This window comes from Limanda limanda, chromosome 7 (assembly GCF_963576545.1).
Source record: "Limanda limanda chromosome 7, fLimLim1.1, whole genome shotgun sequence".
Taxonomy (NCBI): Eukaryota; Metazoa; Chordata; class Actinopteri; order Pleuronectiformes; family Pleuronectidae; genus Limanda; species Limanda limanda.
In genome coordinates, this window is record NC_083642.1 from 922,320 (window position 1) to 938,005 (window position 15,686).

At 41.4% G+C, this 15,686-nt stretch overlaps 1 protein-coding gene across 2 annotated transcripts; it reads right to left on the reverse strand.

Moving 5' to 3' along the window:
• Positions 1–276: 276 nt before the first annotated feature.
• On the reverse strand, positions 277–3,425 carry rps21 (ribosomal protein S21). Of its 2 annotated transcripts, none has more exons than XM_061074526.1 (6): positions 3,370–3,425; positions 2,714–2,797; positions 1,765–1,828; positions 1,473–1,544; positions 609–664; positions 277–413 (listed from the first exon to the last, which is right to left on the reverse strand). In XM_061074526.1, the coding sequence occupies exons 2-6, from the start codon at positions 2,761–2,763 to the stop codon at positions 404–406; spliced, it is 252 nt and encodes an 83-aa protein (XP_060930509.1). In that variant the 5' UTR covers positions 2,764–2,797; positions 3,370–3,425; the 3' UTR covers positions 277–403. The 2 variants fall into 2 exon arrangements, with proteins under 2 accessions (XP_060930509.1, XP_060930510.1); XM_061074527.1 differs by having other exon boundaries at positions 3,337–3,396.
• Between the last annotated feature and the right edge of the window lie 12,261 nt (positions 3,426–15,686).

Genomic DNA, 15,686 nt, shown 5'->3' on the forward strand with positions numbered 1-15,686 from the left:
TTTAAACATTTTCTATATTACATCTAAGGTCTGAGTGAAAAGATTAATAATCCCAGTTGTCAAGTCACATGAACAAAGTTCTTTCTGGCTCCTCAACCACGTTCAGAAACACCCGCTTATGGAATGGCTGCTTAACTTTTGTTTTTACATTTGTATTCCACCGAGTCCACTCGTCCCTGCGGAGGATCATGGATCCGGCTGTGATGAGTCGACTCACGATCCTCGTCAGGGACGTCCGTCCAACCGACTCTTCAGAACAGAAAACGACCTCGAACCTCAGTAGTAAACATTTATTCTTTTAACCGACCAGTTACACGTGAGCAGTTTAGAAATGACAACGGCAACAACAACATTTTTTTCCACCATTTTATTTATCAAAGTTCCCAGAGTTTGAGTGTCGCCCTCAGAAGTTCCTGAAAAAGGAAAAGAAGGATTTTAGTTGCCACATCAAAGAATGAAGGTTTGAAGATTCACAGGAAGTAAAAATACCAACTTCAACACTGGAGGAACATTAAGCACAATCCTTATTGGTACATTCATAAACATATTCATACACACAATCTTCTCCAGGTAAAGAGCTGCAGGTGTGAATCTGAACAGGTTCTTACTTTGCGACGATGGTGTCCTCCTTGGCCAGCCTCAGGATGGAGTCATCAGACTCCCCCTGCAGGAGCAAACACTTCACGTTAACTCCAGTAACATCTTCATCTACTTTGAGGCTTCATCACCTTTTACACTTTTTTTACATCCAAACAACAAATGACTAGAAACGGGACAGAAAGACCGAACCTGAATCAGTGTCCCTGATAAACAGCTTCTCTACACATCTACACAATGAATCCTGCTATCTAAATCAATTGAAGCTGAAAAGACTTAAAGGGGACATATTATGAAAATTCCACTTTTGTATGGCTTCACACGTTAATTTGGGAATCTGGCGTGTCTACCGTCCCAAAAACTCTGGTAAAAAACAACTCCCGCGATTTGTTGTGTTTCCTCTCTGTCAGAAACGATCAATAGATGGCGCCTGACTCTGGTTCAAAACGATACGGTTGCAAGATTGTATCTTTGTCTCCAGTCGCCATATCTCTACAGAGGTCATGGAGAGCTAAAAATCTGGACGCTTGTATCTCGTGAAGGAGGGAGGAAGGGTGAGGGGGGGGCAAGGCTCTCAAAACAGGTCAATCTGAGGAGGGCTGTTTTAGACTGGGTGAAAAGGAGCTGTTTTAAATGATCTTTGTGGTATTTGGACCAAAATATGTTACAGACATTTCATTAAGACCCAAAGGAACCAGATCAACTGTGGTAAAATGGGCAGAATATGTCTCCTTTAAATTATATTGATCCTAATAAAAGTACCGGGTCTCAGAATCGGTCCTGTGTAAGTTGGTGCACACTCGGCACTATGACACTCGGTCCTACGAGACGTGTGTAACTACCAGGTGAGTACGAAACATTCCACGCCGACTTACCATTCTGCGGATGGCGCCACAGATGGCGTAGGTCTTGAACTGACCGTTGAAACGACCAGTCACCTTGTCAACCTGCAGGACACAGTGCATGCTGGGTAAGAACCACGACGACCAAACAGTTTCCGTGGTTAACAACCTGCAAACTTTAAAACATCGCGGATACGACCAGTTTGTGTTACAGTGTGTTAAATAACTTTAAGAGTCTAATTTACTCCAGAAATAAATAAAACTAACATTGACGAATAGACTCAAACAAATCCGGTCTCTGAAAACTTGATTTGAGTTATTTTACCTCAGCAATGTTCATCTGGATGGAGGCATGGTCCTTGGCTCCAATGATTCTGTTGCTAGCAGAGCTGCAATAAAATATATACAATATGAAATATATAAATACTGTCAAAGTTCATCGTTATCAAACCTTCACGACAGACAAGTCATTGAGATTTGATGAGGTACAGTTTGAACATAAACTTTGTTATAAATACAAACACATACAACTAGAAGATTCAAAAGGGGTTCAGACTAAATCTGAACAAATGTACTGAATTGTCAATTCAGTAAAAAAGGTCATTGGTGAAACGCTTATTACGACAAATTTCTAATTTCTCTTTCAACAAACAACCGGACTTGAATGTTTCACCTGTTCCACTTAAAGATCAGGAAACCTGGAGTTTGTCAATTAACTGATGAATAAACTACGATCTTCTTATCCAAAAGAAAATCAACACATTTACAATCCAGTTATGAACTAATAATAAGAACACGTGTAGAAATATGGACACGTATGAAGACACAGGAACAGTTTTAATGATTGTGTAAGAAAGGGAGGAAATTAAAGATTAAACGTCCATGACGAGCAAACAGGACATTTTCTTATTGATTAAGAATAAAGTTGTGATGTGTGTTTTCAGTCATTTTAATTAATGAAAGGCTTTGAAGCACTAAATACATATGTGAGTTTGTCAGTGTACAGATGGACTCATGTGCTGATCAGAGACCTGGACCCTCTGGACTCCGGATCCTCATCAGATTCAGATTGTGTTGTTCTACTTGTCACTTGTGTTTCTCAGTCTGACAGGATGTGTGTGTTTTAACAGAGGTTGTGAAACGTGTTGAGGATCCACATGTGCTCTCATGCTCCAGATGTGCAGTGACTGTCCTTCACCGACTCAGAGACATGTCCCCAGCACACGAGTCTCCATGTGGACACCCCCCCCCCCCCATCGGACCGGGACACTCACCATTTGCGGGGGACGTACAAGTCCACGAATTCTCCAGCGTCGTTCTGCATGATGAGTCGGGTTGTGAGGCGGTCAGGAGGAAACCTGCAACACAGGGAATCGAACCTCGGTCAGGACCAGACTCCTGATGCTAGCTAGCTAACGGCACCATGCTAACACACGGGCTAACGGAGCCATGCTAACACAAGAGCTAACGGAGCCATGCTAACACAAGAGCTAACGGCACCATGCTAACGGAACCATGCTAACACAAGAGCTAACGGCACCATGCTAACGGAACCATGCTAACACAAGAGCTAACGGCACCATGCTAACGGAACCATGCTAACACAAGAGCTAACGGCACCATGCTAGAACACGAAAAAACGGCCAAGTCTTCCGGTTAAAATGCAGCGGACACCAACGCGAAGCCAAACGGAAGCTAGCCTCGGTTAGCATCGGTTAGCATGGGGGGGGCTCGCATCGTGGCCGCTCACACACACACACACGACAAACCGCTGATATTTACACACGTTTCCATCGATAACCCCCTAGACCCGCACCCCCACTGCCCCCCCCCCACAGCCCCGCGTCACACCAGGCCCAGAGACCAGTGGAACCAGCGAGAGGAACCAGAAACTCACGCGTTTCAGCCCCAGAGACCGAGAGAAACTCACCGAGACGACTAATGGCCGACAGGAAAGAGGGAGGGAGCCGACCCGGAAGTGAACTTATCTGGGTCGCGATGCCCTGCGTGTGTCGCCACCTGCTGGATGGTGATGGTGATGGTGACTAAGTGTATATAGATAGATAGATAGATAGATAGATAGATAGATAGATAGATAGATAGATAGATAGATAGATAGATAGATAGATAGATAGATAGATAGATAGATAGATAGATAGATAGATAGATAGATAGATAGATAGATAGATAGATAGATAGATAGATAGATAGATAGATAGATAGATAGATAGATAGATAGATAGATAGATAGATAGATAGATAGATAGATTACTTTATTCATCCCCGAAGGGAAATTAAGTCGTCATAGCAGCCGGTATATTTGAATACAATAAAACACAATACAATAGAATAAAATAAAAAATATTGAGGTAGAAAGAATAAAAACAGAAACACAAGATAAATAGGTAGATAAGGTGCAGTGGCAAGATGATGGTAATAGTACTGATGATATGATGGTAATGTTATTGTTACACAGTATATACAAATAGTACAGTATATATAGTATATAATATAACATAATATATATTTATATATGATAGTAATTATACCAATATAATAGCAGTATATAGTAATAATGGCAGCAACATTATATACAATAATAATAGTAATATAATAATAATAATTATAACATGTACACTTGTATAAATATGTGTATATAGACTTATGTATACAAAGAATATACATAGAGTATGATATAATATATGATATATAGTAGAGGTATAGATATAAGTATTTGAGATATATATATATATTATTTATTTTATATATATATATATTGTATTTATTATTAGGGCCTGATCACCGAACAGAAGGAGCCAGTGGGAGACCCTATTGAAATTGTAAGGATTATTAATATTATAAGACGCACAGGTCACCACCATGCTACTGAGGTGAAAGACAACTGCTTACAGTCTCTCGATTGCTTAAGCACGATTTTTAAAACAGGGCCCGGTGTTTCAAAACACTACACACAATCAACACAACCACACACACAATCAGCACAACACCTCAGATCCTTTGCAAAATGTAACACTCCTGTAAAAACTGTAAATTAATTTATCAAAACCATATTTTGTTACGATGATCTTTGTCACTATGACTTTTATTTGAACCAGTTACACACTGCTGTTGCTAACCTGAAACACTTTTAGCAATTCCACTTCTCAGTGATTAGAGTCCTGTAAGTGAAGTTCACAGAGAAAGTGCAAATATATAATAAATTCACCAAACTCTACACAACACCAATGCAGACTGGTGGAAATATAATTTATTTCTCTCCATATTCCCAAGTCAGTCAGCTGACATTGTGCTTATAGTGTTGCAGATCTTGTGTGACACGTTTATTAAATTGTCTCAAATCCGGCTCTTTGAGGCTTTAACCTGCTCAAATTCTTACCAAAATTTGCAGAAAATTTGAAAGTTGTGAAAATTGATGTATTTGGGAGTAATTTTCAATGGGCGAGGCAAAATGGCTCAACAGCGCCCCCTGGAACGCGTTCACATTGACCGATCTTCACCCTTCACAGGTGTATCATGACCAGACAAAGAAAAAGTCTAGAGGTGCAATTTGAAAAACACAACAGGAAGCCCGCCATTTTGCATTTAGTTTTAGTTTATATTCTAAGACTTTTGACATATGGCTTGCTTTATTTAACTATTGTTCAATAATCACTGACATGGTGTGTGTCTCAGGAATTTGAAGCTCTGGCCAAAGATTATGTATTTTCACGGAAGTCCAATTGTCTCCAGACTAAGTTTCATGAATCAAATCTGCAATGTGAAGGAATCAGCAGTGCTGATCTAGTGTCTGCATCTCTCCAGACGATCTGACCACGAACCATGACCTGTTCTCCCGCTGCCGGTGCCGGCTTCGAAAGTTACATCGTTAGCGGGGGTTCATATTGGTACAGTTTCAAATGTGATAGGAACAGGCAGACCGACGCACACAGACACACACACACACACACACAGTCACCAACACTGTCTCCAGACATTCTACTCAAATCTGATTTCAACACAGCCACGAACGTGGTTAAATCTGGTTTGTAAATCAAGTTTCCATGTGTCCTTCATGAAACAGTCTGATCCATGTCTGCTTATGAATGTTCTATCCATATCTGGCTTATCCATCGCTTACACATAGTCAAGTACTTTATCTTTTCTTTATTTTATTATCGTCATTATTGTTATTTATGCTGGACTATCTCTCTGTGCTATGTAGGACGGAGAACTGTTGCAGAGGGATCATTTTGTTTAATCTCATTCAATTTAACACTTTGCTTTACAGTGAGAGGAGCCCAGTTTGAATCGCTCTCCGTGGAAACAAGCAGCAAACTTCAGCTTTCTTCGCTCATGGTAGCCAAGTTACTGAAATATCCCATCATGCATCTGTCAAGCCTGAGTGATCAACTCAAAAGACCCTTCTTTTCCCCCAATATTTCTCAGTATACAATTCTCCCTTTTAGCATATGTGATATGGTAAAGGATGATCAGGGCGGCTCAGTGATCAATGCAAAAATATTACCACTGTGTTTTTTACATTATTTGGGTTTGTATAGCATGATATCATTTATTTACAGTGATTGTGTTGTAAGCCTTTTTGGTTCATGGATTTGTATGTTTTTTCTATGGACGACACTGTATTGTTGTAGCTGAGCCATTCCCCATTAAGCCTAAATACTATTGTTATTGCAGTTCCATACAACAAAACATAAACGTGTCGTTCTGAGAAATTTGTTGAATTGAACTCTGACGCATCCTTTGTCTGACAGAACGCTTGTCGTCTGAACCCTGACACGGTCACATGAACGACCTTTATTCTTCTTTGTTAGTCCTGCACTACAGCACATTATGTTGTCCCAGTATTGGCCAGAGGGATCACAGCCAGAAGGATCAAAGCCAGGGGGATCACAGCCAGAAGGATCACAGCCAGAGGGATCACAACCAGAGGGATCACAGCCAGAAGGATCAACGCTAGAGGGATCACAGCCAGAGGGATCACAGCCAGAAGGATCACAGCCAGAGGGATCACAACCAGAGGGATCACAGCCAGAAGGATCACAGCCAGAGGGATCACAGCCGGAAGGATCACAGCCAGAGGGATCACAGCCAGAGGGATCACAGCCAGAGGGATCACAGCCAGAGGGATCAAAGCTAGAGGGATCACTCCCAGAGAGATCACAGCCAGAGGGATCAAAGCTAGAGGGATCAAAGCCAGAGGGATCACAGCCAGAGGGATCAAAGCTAGAGGGATCACAGCCAGAGGGATCACAGCCAGAGGGATCACAGCCAGAGGGATCACTCACAGAGGGATCACAGCCAGAGGGATCACAGCCAGAAGGATCACAGCCAGAGGGATCACAGCCAGAGGGATCACAACCAGAAGGATCACAACCAGAGGGATCACAGCCAGAAGGATCACAGCCAGAGGGATCACAGCCAGAAGGATCACAGCCAGAGGGATCACAGCCAGAAGGATCACAGCCAGAAGGATCACAGCCAGAGGGATCACAGCCAGAGGGATCACAGCCAGAAGGATCACAGCCAGAGGGATCACAGCCAGAGGGATCACAGCCAGAAGGATCACAACCAGAGGGATCACAGCCAGAAGGATCACAACCAGAGGGATCAAAGCTAGAGGGATCACAGCCAGAAGGATCACAGCCAGAGGGATCACAGCCAGAAGGATCACAACCAGAGGGATCAAAGCTAGAGGGATCACAGCCAGAGGGATCACAGCCAGAGGGATCACTCCAAGAGGGATCAAAGCCAGAGGGATCACAGCCAGAGGGATCAAAGCTAGAGGGATCACAGCCAGAGGGATCACAGCCAGAGGGATCACAGCCAGAGGGATCACAGCCGGAAGGATCACAGCCAGAGGGATCACTCCCAGAGGGATCACAGCCAGAGGGATCCCAGCCAGAGGGATCACAGCCAGAGGACTCCCTCCCAGAGGTGTGGCGGGGGATGCCCCTGGTGATGACATCACCACACCTGACAGCTTCCTGTGAACTGACCCACGCACCGGGCTCTCCCTGCAGCTCTGATAACAGACGGGTTCTAACTGGTCTGTTTCCAGTTGGTTGCACAGCCGCTCTCGGCCTCTTGTTCTGGAGACTTAACTTCTGAATGAACGTAAAGTGAATGAATGGACGTGTGTGTCCAGAGCTGCTCTCACTCACGTTTAGCATATTGATCAAATATCATGAGGATTCATATAGTGTTGATCAGTTATTGTTTATTACTTCAACACCACAGCATAATTCATCAGGATGATTGTAAATGAAAGTGCAGAAATGAGTGTGTGAACACTAGAGGATAAAAGATTCATTTAAACATTTTCAGATAAATCATTAGTTGATTTTTTCATTTCCCAATTTATTTATTTTGTTTGTCATTATTGTTTATTTGTAAACATAGATTCAGTGTTTTAAGCAACTTTCTGCTCTTTTTCTGTTCGGATTGAGATCAGATCGCCCTCTGTGGTCAGAAATCAGAAAACACTTTGTCACAATTTGACGAATCTTGCGACGTCTGCAAAGTTCAATGCAGAATATGTACAGAGAGAGAGACGTCCGGTCCGGTGGAGGAGGAGGAGAAGCTGCTCTGGGATCAGGAACCAGGTCCTAGTTCAGTTTGTGGTTTTCCTGTTTGGATCTGCCTCTCTCTCACCAGCCGGGATCCGGTTATAAACAAGCAGCTTTTAGAAATGTCTCTCGAGCACCTGGCACACATCCCAAATCTCATGTTACACTTTGCTCTCTGTTTGTCAGGATCTGGCACTTTAGTCTATGTTTAAGTTTAATTGTAAAAGTGTTTTCTGTTTAGTAAATCTCTGTTGTGTTTGTTCTAGTTGTTTTCATGTTTGCACACCCTGTTACTGTTTCCTGTTTTATTTTGTAGTCCCTCTTCCTTGTGTGTTGTTTCCGTCTTCACTTCCTGTCTGTGATTGTCAGCCCTGCCCTCATGTGTTTCACCTGTGTTTAATTGCCCTGCCTTCCCTGTGTGTGTTTAAGCCTCTGTCTTCCCTTTGTCCTCTGTCGGATTGTCTGTTTTTCCTGCTGTGTTTCTGGTTCCTGTCCTCATCTCCTGAACCTCGTGTAAGCTTACTTGTGTTTTGTTCCTCCTGTTCTAGTCTTTCCAGTTTGCAACTCCTTTAGTGTTTTAAGTTTTGTGTTTAACTCCTTTAGTGTTTTAAGTTTTGTGTTTGTCTAGTTTCAGCCTCTTTTGTATTAAAGACTCTTTTTGTTAACTACCTCTGCTCCTGAGTCCATCTAATTCCACCAATCCTGACACTGTTAGTGTAGTATTGCAAATGTCCCCACTGTGGGAGTAATACAAGATTATCTTGTCTAATCTTATTTATAAATATGCAAAACCAAATATGATGAATAAAAACTAATATATACAGTGTAGTAACAAGAAAGAATCGGTGCATTGAGACTCTTCTCAGTCTGAAGTTCAAATCAAACTCTGGTGTGTGTTCCTGTCCTTGTGTCTTTGTGAGGACCATCTGAAGCTGAAGCTGGTCGGGACCGAGCTCCAGTTTCTGGGTCCGCCTCCAGTCGGACCTGCTCTCACTTTGTTTTCATATTTCATCAACTAAAATGAGTCACATCCTAGTGCGTCACGGCTCATTTCAGAGATAGTTTTACAAAAGGAGTCTTTAATATAAAAGAGGCTTAAGCTAGACAAACACAAAACTTAAACACTAAAGGAGTTAAACACAAAACTAAAACACTAAAGGAGTTAAACACAAAACTTAAAACACTAAAGGAGTTGCAAACTGGAAAGACTAGAACAGGAGGAACAAAACACAATTAAGCTTACACGAGGCTCAGGAGATGAGGACAGGAACCAGAAACACAGCAGGAAAAACAGACAATCCGACAGAGGACAAAGGGAAGACAGAGGCTTAGACACACACAGGGAAGGCAGGGCAATTAAACACAGGTGAAACACATGAGGGCAGGGCTGACAATCACAGACAGGAAGTGAAGACGGAAACAACACACAAGGAAGAGGGACTACAAAATAAAACAGGAAACAGTAACAGGGTGCGCAAACATGAAAACAACTAGAACAAACACAACAGAGAATTACTAAACAGAAAACACTTTTACAATTAAACTTAAACATAGACTAAAGTGCCAGATTGTGACAGAAACTCTGCGTGGACACATTCATCTGCTTCCCTCGAACGCTGCAGGTTCAGCTGCTGCTTGATGTCTGAAGAGGAGGAATCAGCAAACTAGACTAAATGTGATGTTCAGAGACTGTTCCAGAACCAGCACATGCAAGTGTTCTCCTCCTCATAAGAGTTTGGTGATTTCCTTTATTGTAACATGTTTTCTTTATTGTCATTCTATAATTTCATAAATGCAAAAAATATATAGTTTTTATATATATATATATAGTATAACTATATATAACACTTTATAAGCTGTGTTATCAAATGTGTTTTGCGGCTCCTGCCAAATTGTATTTGGGGGACGAGGGGACAAATGTCTCTTTTGAAAGTAAAGGTTGCCGACCCCTCACTGAGATAGAAGTACAAACATTTGTGTGTGTGTGATATAATTAAACTACAAAAGCACACAAAATCAATATGTCACTTTTTATTTTCAATAATCAATTGTTTTGTCAATACAATTTCAGAACACAGTGAAAATGCTCATAATGTTTTACAAATTTAACAAATTCAACTGACTTTAAAAACATTCACAACCATAAACAAGTAACCATTGCATGTCAGTCATGTTACTGATTAATTAACTAATAATTTCCTCTTCAGAGAACTGGTTAGTTTGGTTCTATGTGATTTTAATGTTCCTACATATAACTTAATGTTAAAAAAGTGAAATAAGTTAAATCAATGATTTCACTTACAAATCTAACAAAGTAGACAACAGAAAACTTGCTTCTTTTAGAAGAACACAATATAAGTCATTTGTATTGAACACAAATATTCTTAAGGTTTTAAACAGTTAGTGCAGATTACATCGTACAAGTGAAGAATGTGAAATATTCACACGCTGCACATCACAGCTTTAAAAACACATTAAAATGCCTCAGGATTTATTTCCCCACAAAACTGAATTCCTCTTAAATAATGCATATATATGTGTTAATATATATATACACACATATATATATATATATATATATATGTCGCCCTGAAACGTGTGACACTATTATAAACACAAGTTCCTCACGTTTTAAAAAACATGTCACAGTTGATTCATGTCACAGACATGAAAGAATAAAACCTGTCGTCAAGGTTGAAGTTATCACATTTGAACTGTCACCAAAAATAACAAATGCACATCATAAATTAATATTATAGATTTTTATAGTCAGAAGACGTTTTAACTAACTATGTACTTTGATAGTACAGATAAAACTGTCCTGATGTTATCTGCTCATGCACACGTGCATCCGACGGCCAACTCGAACGGACACCGGCACCCCAGCACCTTCTTGCAGTCCCCCCCCACCTTCTTCTCCTCCCCCCCCACCTTCTTGTCCTCCCCTAACCCCAGCTTCTTGAAGACAGAGATCTGGACGTAGATGGGTTTGGCCATCATGCCGTTTGTGCAGGGCGTGCATTTAGCAAACATGATGCTTTCGGGCACTCGATTAGCTTCTTTATCCTCTCTGCAAGAAAAGAGAGGAACACATCAATTACCAAAGCAGGAGAAGGGTGAGGAACTATCTGACACCAGGACATTTAAATCAAAGTTGTGGCTTTCAGCTCACGTGCACTGAAACTCAGACGTGTTCCTGAAATGTTCCTGAAATGTTCCTCACATGTTCCTGAAATGTTCTGCAGGTTCTCTACTTGAGAACTAATGTCTGAGTCAGTGTCTCTGGACGTGTTCTGGATCTTCTGCTGCAGCCTCCTGGTAACATGTGTGTAACATGTCAGAGTCCATGTGAGGAACCAGCAGGAACATGTGTGGAAGCTTCCCAGAGAGCGAGTGGACGTGTGGATGAGGTTTCTAACTTTAGAATTGATTTTAAAATGTTGTTGATGACTTTAAAGGAACGCTTGTTCTCGACTTGCATCTCAGAACATTTCGATCAGTCCTGAGGACCAGAGACGACCGGGCCTTTTCTGTGAGAGCGCCCCCTCTCTGTGGAGATCAGGCAAACTCCACCTCCTATGATCTTATCGTCAATTTTAATCATTTCATAATGTTCTATTCTATCTGGTTCTTACTCTTTTCTCATTTTGAATATGTTTTATTTCGGTATCTCTGCTTTGTTGCTGTGATCTACGAATTGTTTTTCCATTGGTTGTCTTTCATTTTTCATTTCTAACTATTGAAAGATGCTTTTTAATAAAGTTAATTGTAAACATCCTGTAAAAGCATGAACTTCTATGTTGCTGTTTGTTCTGTACAAAGTGCGGAGAGGTCGTCTACTCACTCGAGTTTCCAGGGTTTGTTCTGCAGGTCCGACAGGTGTTTGAAGTACTGGTGAGTGTAATTGGCAAGAGAACATCTCTCTGGACAGATGATGCTTCTGCACCCGGCTCCCATCAGACCCAACAAGAGCTGGAACACAAGAGGAAACATTTAAAAAATTATTTTCAAATTAAAGCGTAATTTTGACTGCAAAATTGATTAATAAGCTAAATCTCTTCAATCAGTCAATCAAGTTTTATTTGTATAGCCCATATTCAAAAATCACATTTGTCTCATAGCGCTTTAACATGGTGAGACATCCTCTGTCCTTCACCCTCAACAAGAGTCAGGACAAACTACTAAAAACCCTTTTAACAGGTAAACATACGTAGAAACCTCAGAGAGACACATGTGAGGATCCGTCTCCCAGGACGGACACAAGTGACACAGATGTCAAATGTAGAGAACATAAGTAAAGGTTTTAGCAGCATTGATAAGAATAAACATTCTGAAGCATAACTGAAGGTCTTGAGGCTATTCAATCTTAAAAGCAGGAATGAGAAGACGAATCTTCAAATCTGAAAAGCTTGCACTGTGGTTTTGTTCCCAGATCATTAACAGGACATAGAAAGTAAGTCAGTTTATTTATGTGCAGCAGACACGTCACAAAGAGCTCGACCGGGTATAATAACCATAAACATGCAAACACACAATAAAAACAAATTTAGAGTCTAAGCAAATGAGTCTCAAGCTGCTTTTTGAAGGTTTACACAATGTCCACAGATATTAAGACCAAAGTGACAGAGTTTCAAAGTTTAGGAGCCACAACTGCAAAGCACATCTCCCTTAGTGCTGAGTCTGGATCGGGGGGACAACCAGCAGACCCCGGACCAGAGGACAGTAGAGACCTGCTGGGGACAGACGGCTGCAGCAGGTCTCTCATGCAGAGCTCTACAGGTGAGCTCAGGAGCTTTGAACTGGATTCTGAATCTAATGGGGAGCCGGTGAAGAGCAATCAGGATCTCTGGCCCATGAGACCTGATGGAGGACCTGCTCAGGAGTCCAGCAGGTCTCACGGGCCGGTGAAAGGTGAGATACAATGATCGAGACGGGACGATACAAAAGCATAAGTGAGAAATTCGACGGGCCTGAGTTCTGCAGAGTTTCCCAGCTGGAAACACGAGACCTTGATGGTACTCACCAGAAGAGCTGTGATGTTCATGCTGAGCTGGAGAAGTGTCCTGCTGTGCTGCAGAGACGTTGTGTGAATGAGTGCGGCTGGGGTTTCCCTCTCTGGCAGAGCTGCCCGTGTCTCCCTCTCGCTGTGTTTTTATTCTGCATCACAGCTGTGACGAAAGAAAATATTTGCAAAGCAGGAAAAACAATTGAGTCGGTGCCAAGTTTACCTCATCGTGCTGAGTGTGTGTGTGTGTGTGTGTGTGTGTGTGTGTGTCACTCATCTGCTTTATTTAGCTTTAGTGAACTCCAGGTACAGTTTGGCAATCTGCGCTCGGATTGCAAAACTGTACCTGGAGTTAAACCTGCAGTGTGAAAGTGAGCGTGTCGGTAGGCAAGGCACCCCCCCCCCCCCCCCCCAGGGGTAATAAGGTTTCACAGATGTGCGCCAACATGTCAACAACGTCAGAGGAATATTTAGATATTTCAGTGTGATTTTTCATAACTTTGGAGGACTCATTTTTCATATGTGAAAATGTAGTCTTGCTCTTATCATGAAAATGTGTTTTTTAACACATCTGACGTCACTTGTGGATTATTCCAATCAGCAAAAAAAAACAGAAAACCTGTTTGTACTTTCCTGGAGGATGGATTTTATACGCTGCTGATAATAACATTACATGTAGGACACAAAGTTTGGTTTTGTGAATGAATGTTAGCTTCAGATCTGTGTCTGGTTGGACTCGGGTCCAGAGTCTCAGCTCCACACAGGTCGGGTTCATCGTTCAAATGAGAGACAGCGATGGAACAAAGTCGGGAAGAACATTTCCTTTTCAGGTTCGGGCTCAACTCGTTTAGAACTCTACTCCTGAGTTTCACAAAACATCAGGTAAAATGATGAAATAACAGAATTGAAATCTCCCATTGAAGGCATCTTTGTACCTTTATGATGTGAGGAGTGTACAGCAGAATAGTGTCATCTTAAATAAGCCTTATGCTCAACATACATGTTCATCTTGCAGTAGTGTGGCCTGAGTGCAAGGACTTCAGTCTAGGTTTAATAATTCTGTGGTCACTTAAAATTCAATTGGTTCTATTTGGCTTGACTTAGTTGATGATTTCAGTTTGCATTTAAAATGTTTGATATTTTGATATTCATAAAAGATTCTTTAATATTTTAATAATACACAAATGACTGAATGTGCATTGGAAGAAACTCAGGACTCAGTTGAGCTTTATTCTGCTGTTGCTGTCTAAAAGTTTATTTGATTTACATATTTATGATGTATGTGGATTGTCAACACCTGCTGTGGTGTCCTGAGCCTTTTAATGTTAAAAACGTGTTGATTTCTGTAAAGTCAATTTGCTGTTTTACTGTCCAATAATAAAAATATATAAACATATACATATACAAGTAATACAAGTTGTTTTCTTGAGGGCTCTGTCAACCTCAGTGAAATGTGTTTTTGTTATAGTTTTTATAGGTCTGACATCATTTTTGTGGGGTTGCATCATGGCCCACTTCCCAAGAATCAGGGACAGGTCCCACCAAACCTTTCACTGGCTGAGGAGCTGCAGTGATACCGTCATCGTGTGTGATTTCTCCCAGATAAAAGAATTCACTGAGGCTAAAAAAAACTACAAGGGCTCGTTCAGCTGGTTCCTGTCAGAACACGAAGAGTGAAAAGCCAAGAGCTGCATTCCACATATCTGACACATCAGAGGGAAAGAAACCACACAGACCTTTCTGGTTGAGGGGGATTCTGACATTTCAGTAATTGCTTCACAGAAACTATCATTTTGTGACACTTTGTGAAACTATATTTTTGTGACACTTTAGTGTACAGTGTAAAAAGACATGGTCCTGCTGCTCTGGGTCAAGAGGAAGACACACGTCATCAAACAGGAGATTCCCGCTTCTGAATCATACTCTGGATCGGTGTCGACCATCATCAGTGAAAGTTCACTCCCGTGACTTTCCTGTACAACAAGCAGCGCTCTGTGCTGATTTCCATACGTGTGGGTGAAGAGGAATTCCCTGCAATAAAATAAAAACATAATAAAATATTACCCAGAATGCACCTCAACAATACAGCTCAACAACCGTGGAATATGATTTCCATACCGTGTGTGTGTGTTCAGCCCTCGATCACTTCCTCCTTCCACTGGTCAGTTGGGTTAGAGTGAACACTAAGGTCCCACTTCCTTCTGCTTTTATTTTGATAAGATACTTATACTGTAGTTTACACCACACATATAATGTTGTTAATGTGTCGTCATATCATATGTTTTGTCTGTTTGTTTGTTAGCAAACGACAGATTTACAGTGAACTTGGTCTTGAACTGTCGCTGTGAATCCGGATCAGGCGACAGATCCTGGAACTTTTCACTTTCTCTAACTTTGTGTTTTTTTTCTGCCTTTTTCGTTGATCTTTTAAACAATTCACGGATTTCCATGAAAAGAAATCAGACATATTCAGAGGCCTTCAATCTATGAGTGTGTGTGATTTGCTGCAGATCCAAATGAGAATCTGGATCTGGTGACTTTAGAAGTGGTTTGATGAGTCTTCTCCATTTGTCCACATCCAACTTCCTTCTTTCTTGGTTTTGTCTCCCAATCATCGGAGCTGCTTATTGTGGAAACTCTTGGTTTCTCTAGAAT

Bases quoted from the DNA above. Each gene is read 5' to 3' on its own strand.
- rps21 (XM_061074526.1), bottom strand. From the start codon at position 2,763: ATGCAGAACGACGCTGGAGAATTCGTGGACTTGTACGTCCCCCGCAAA. The intron at 1,545-1,764 runs GTAAAATAACTC...TGTGTCCTGCAG, and splicing joins TCCAGATGAACATTGCTGAG to GTTGACAAGGTGACTGGTCG. The intron at 665-1,472 runs GTAAGTCGGCGT...TTGCTCCTGCAG, and splicing joins GTGGCGCCATCCGCAGAATG to GGGGAGTCTGATGACTCCAT.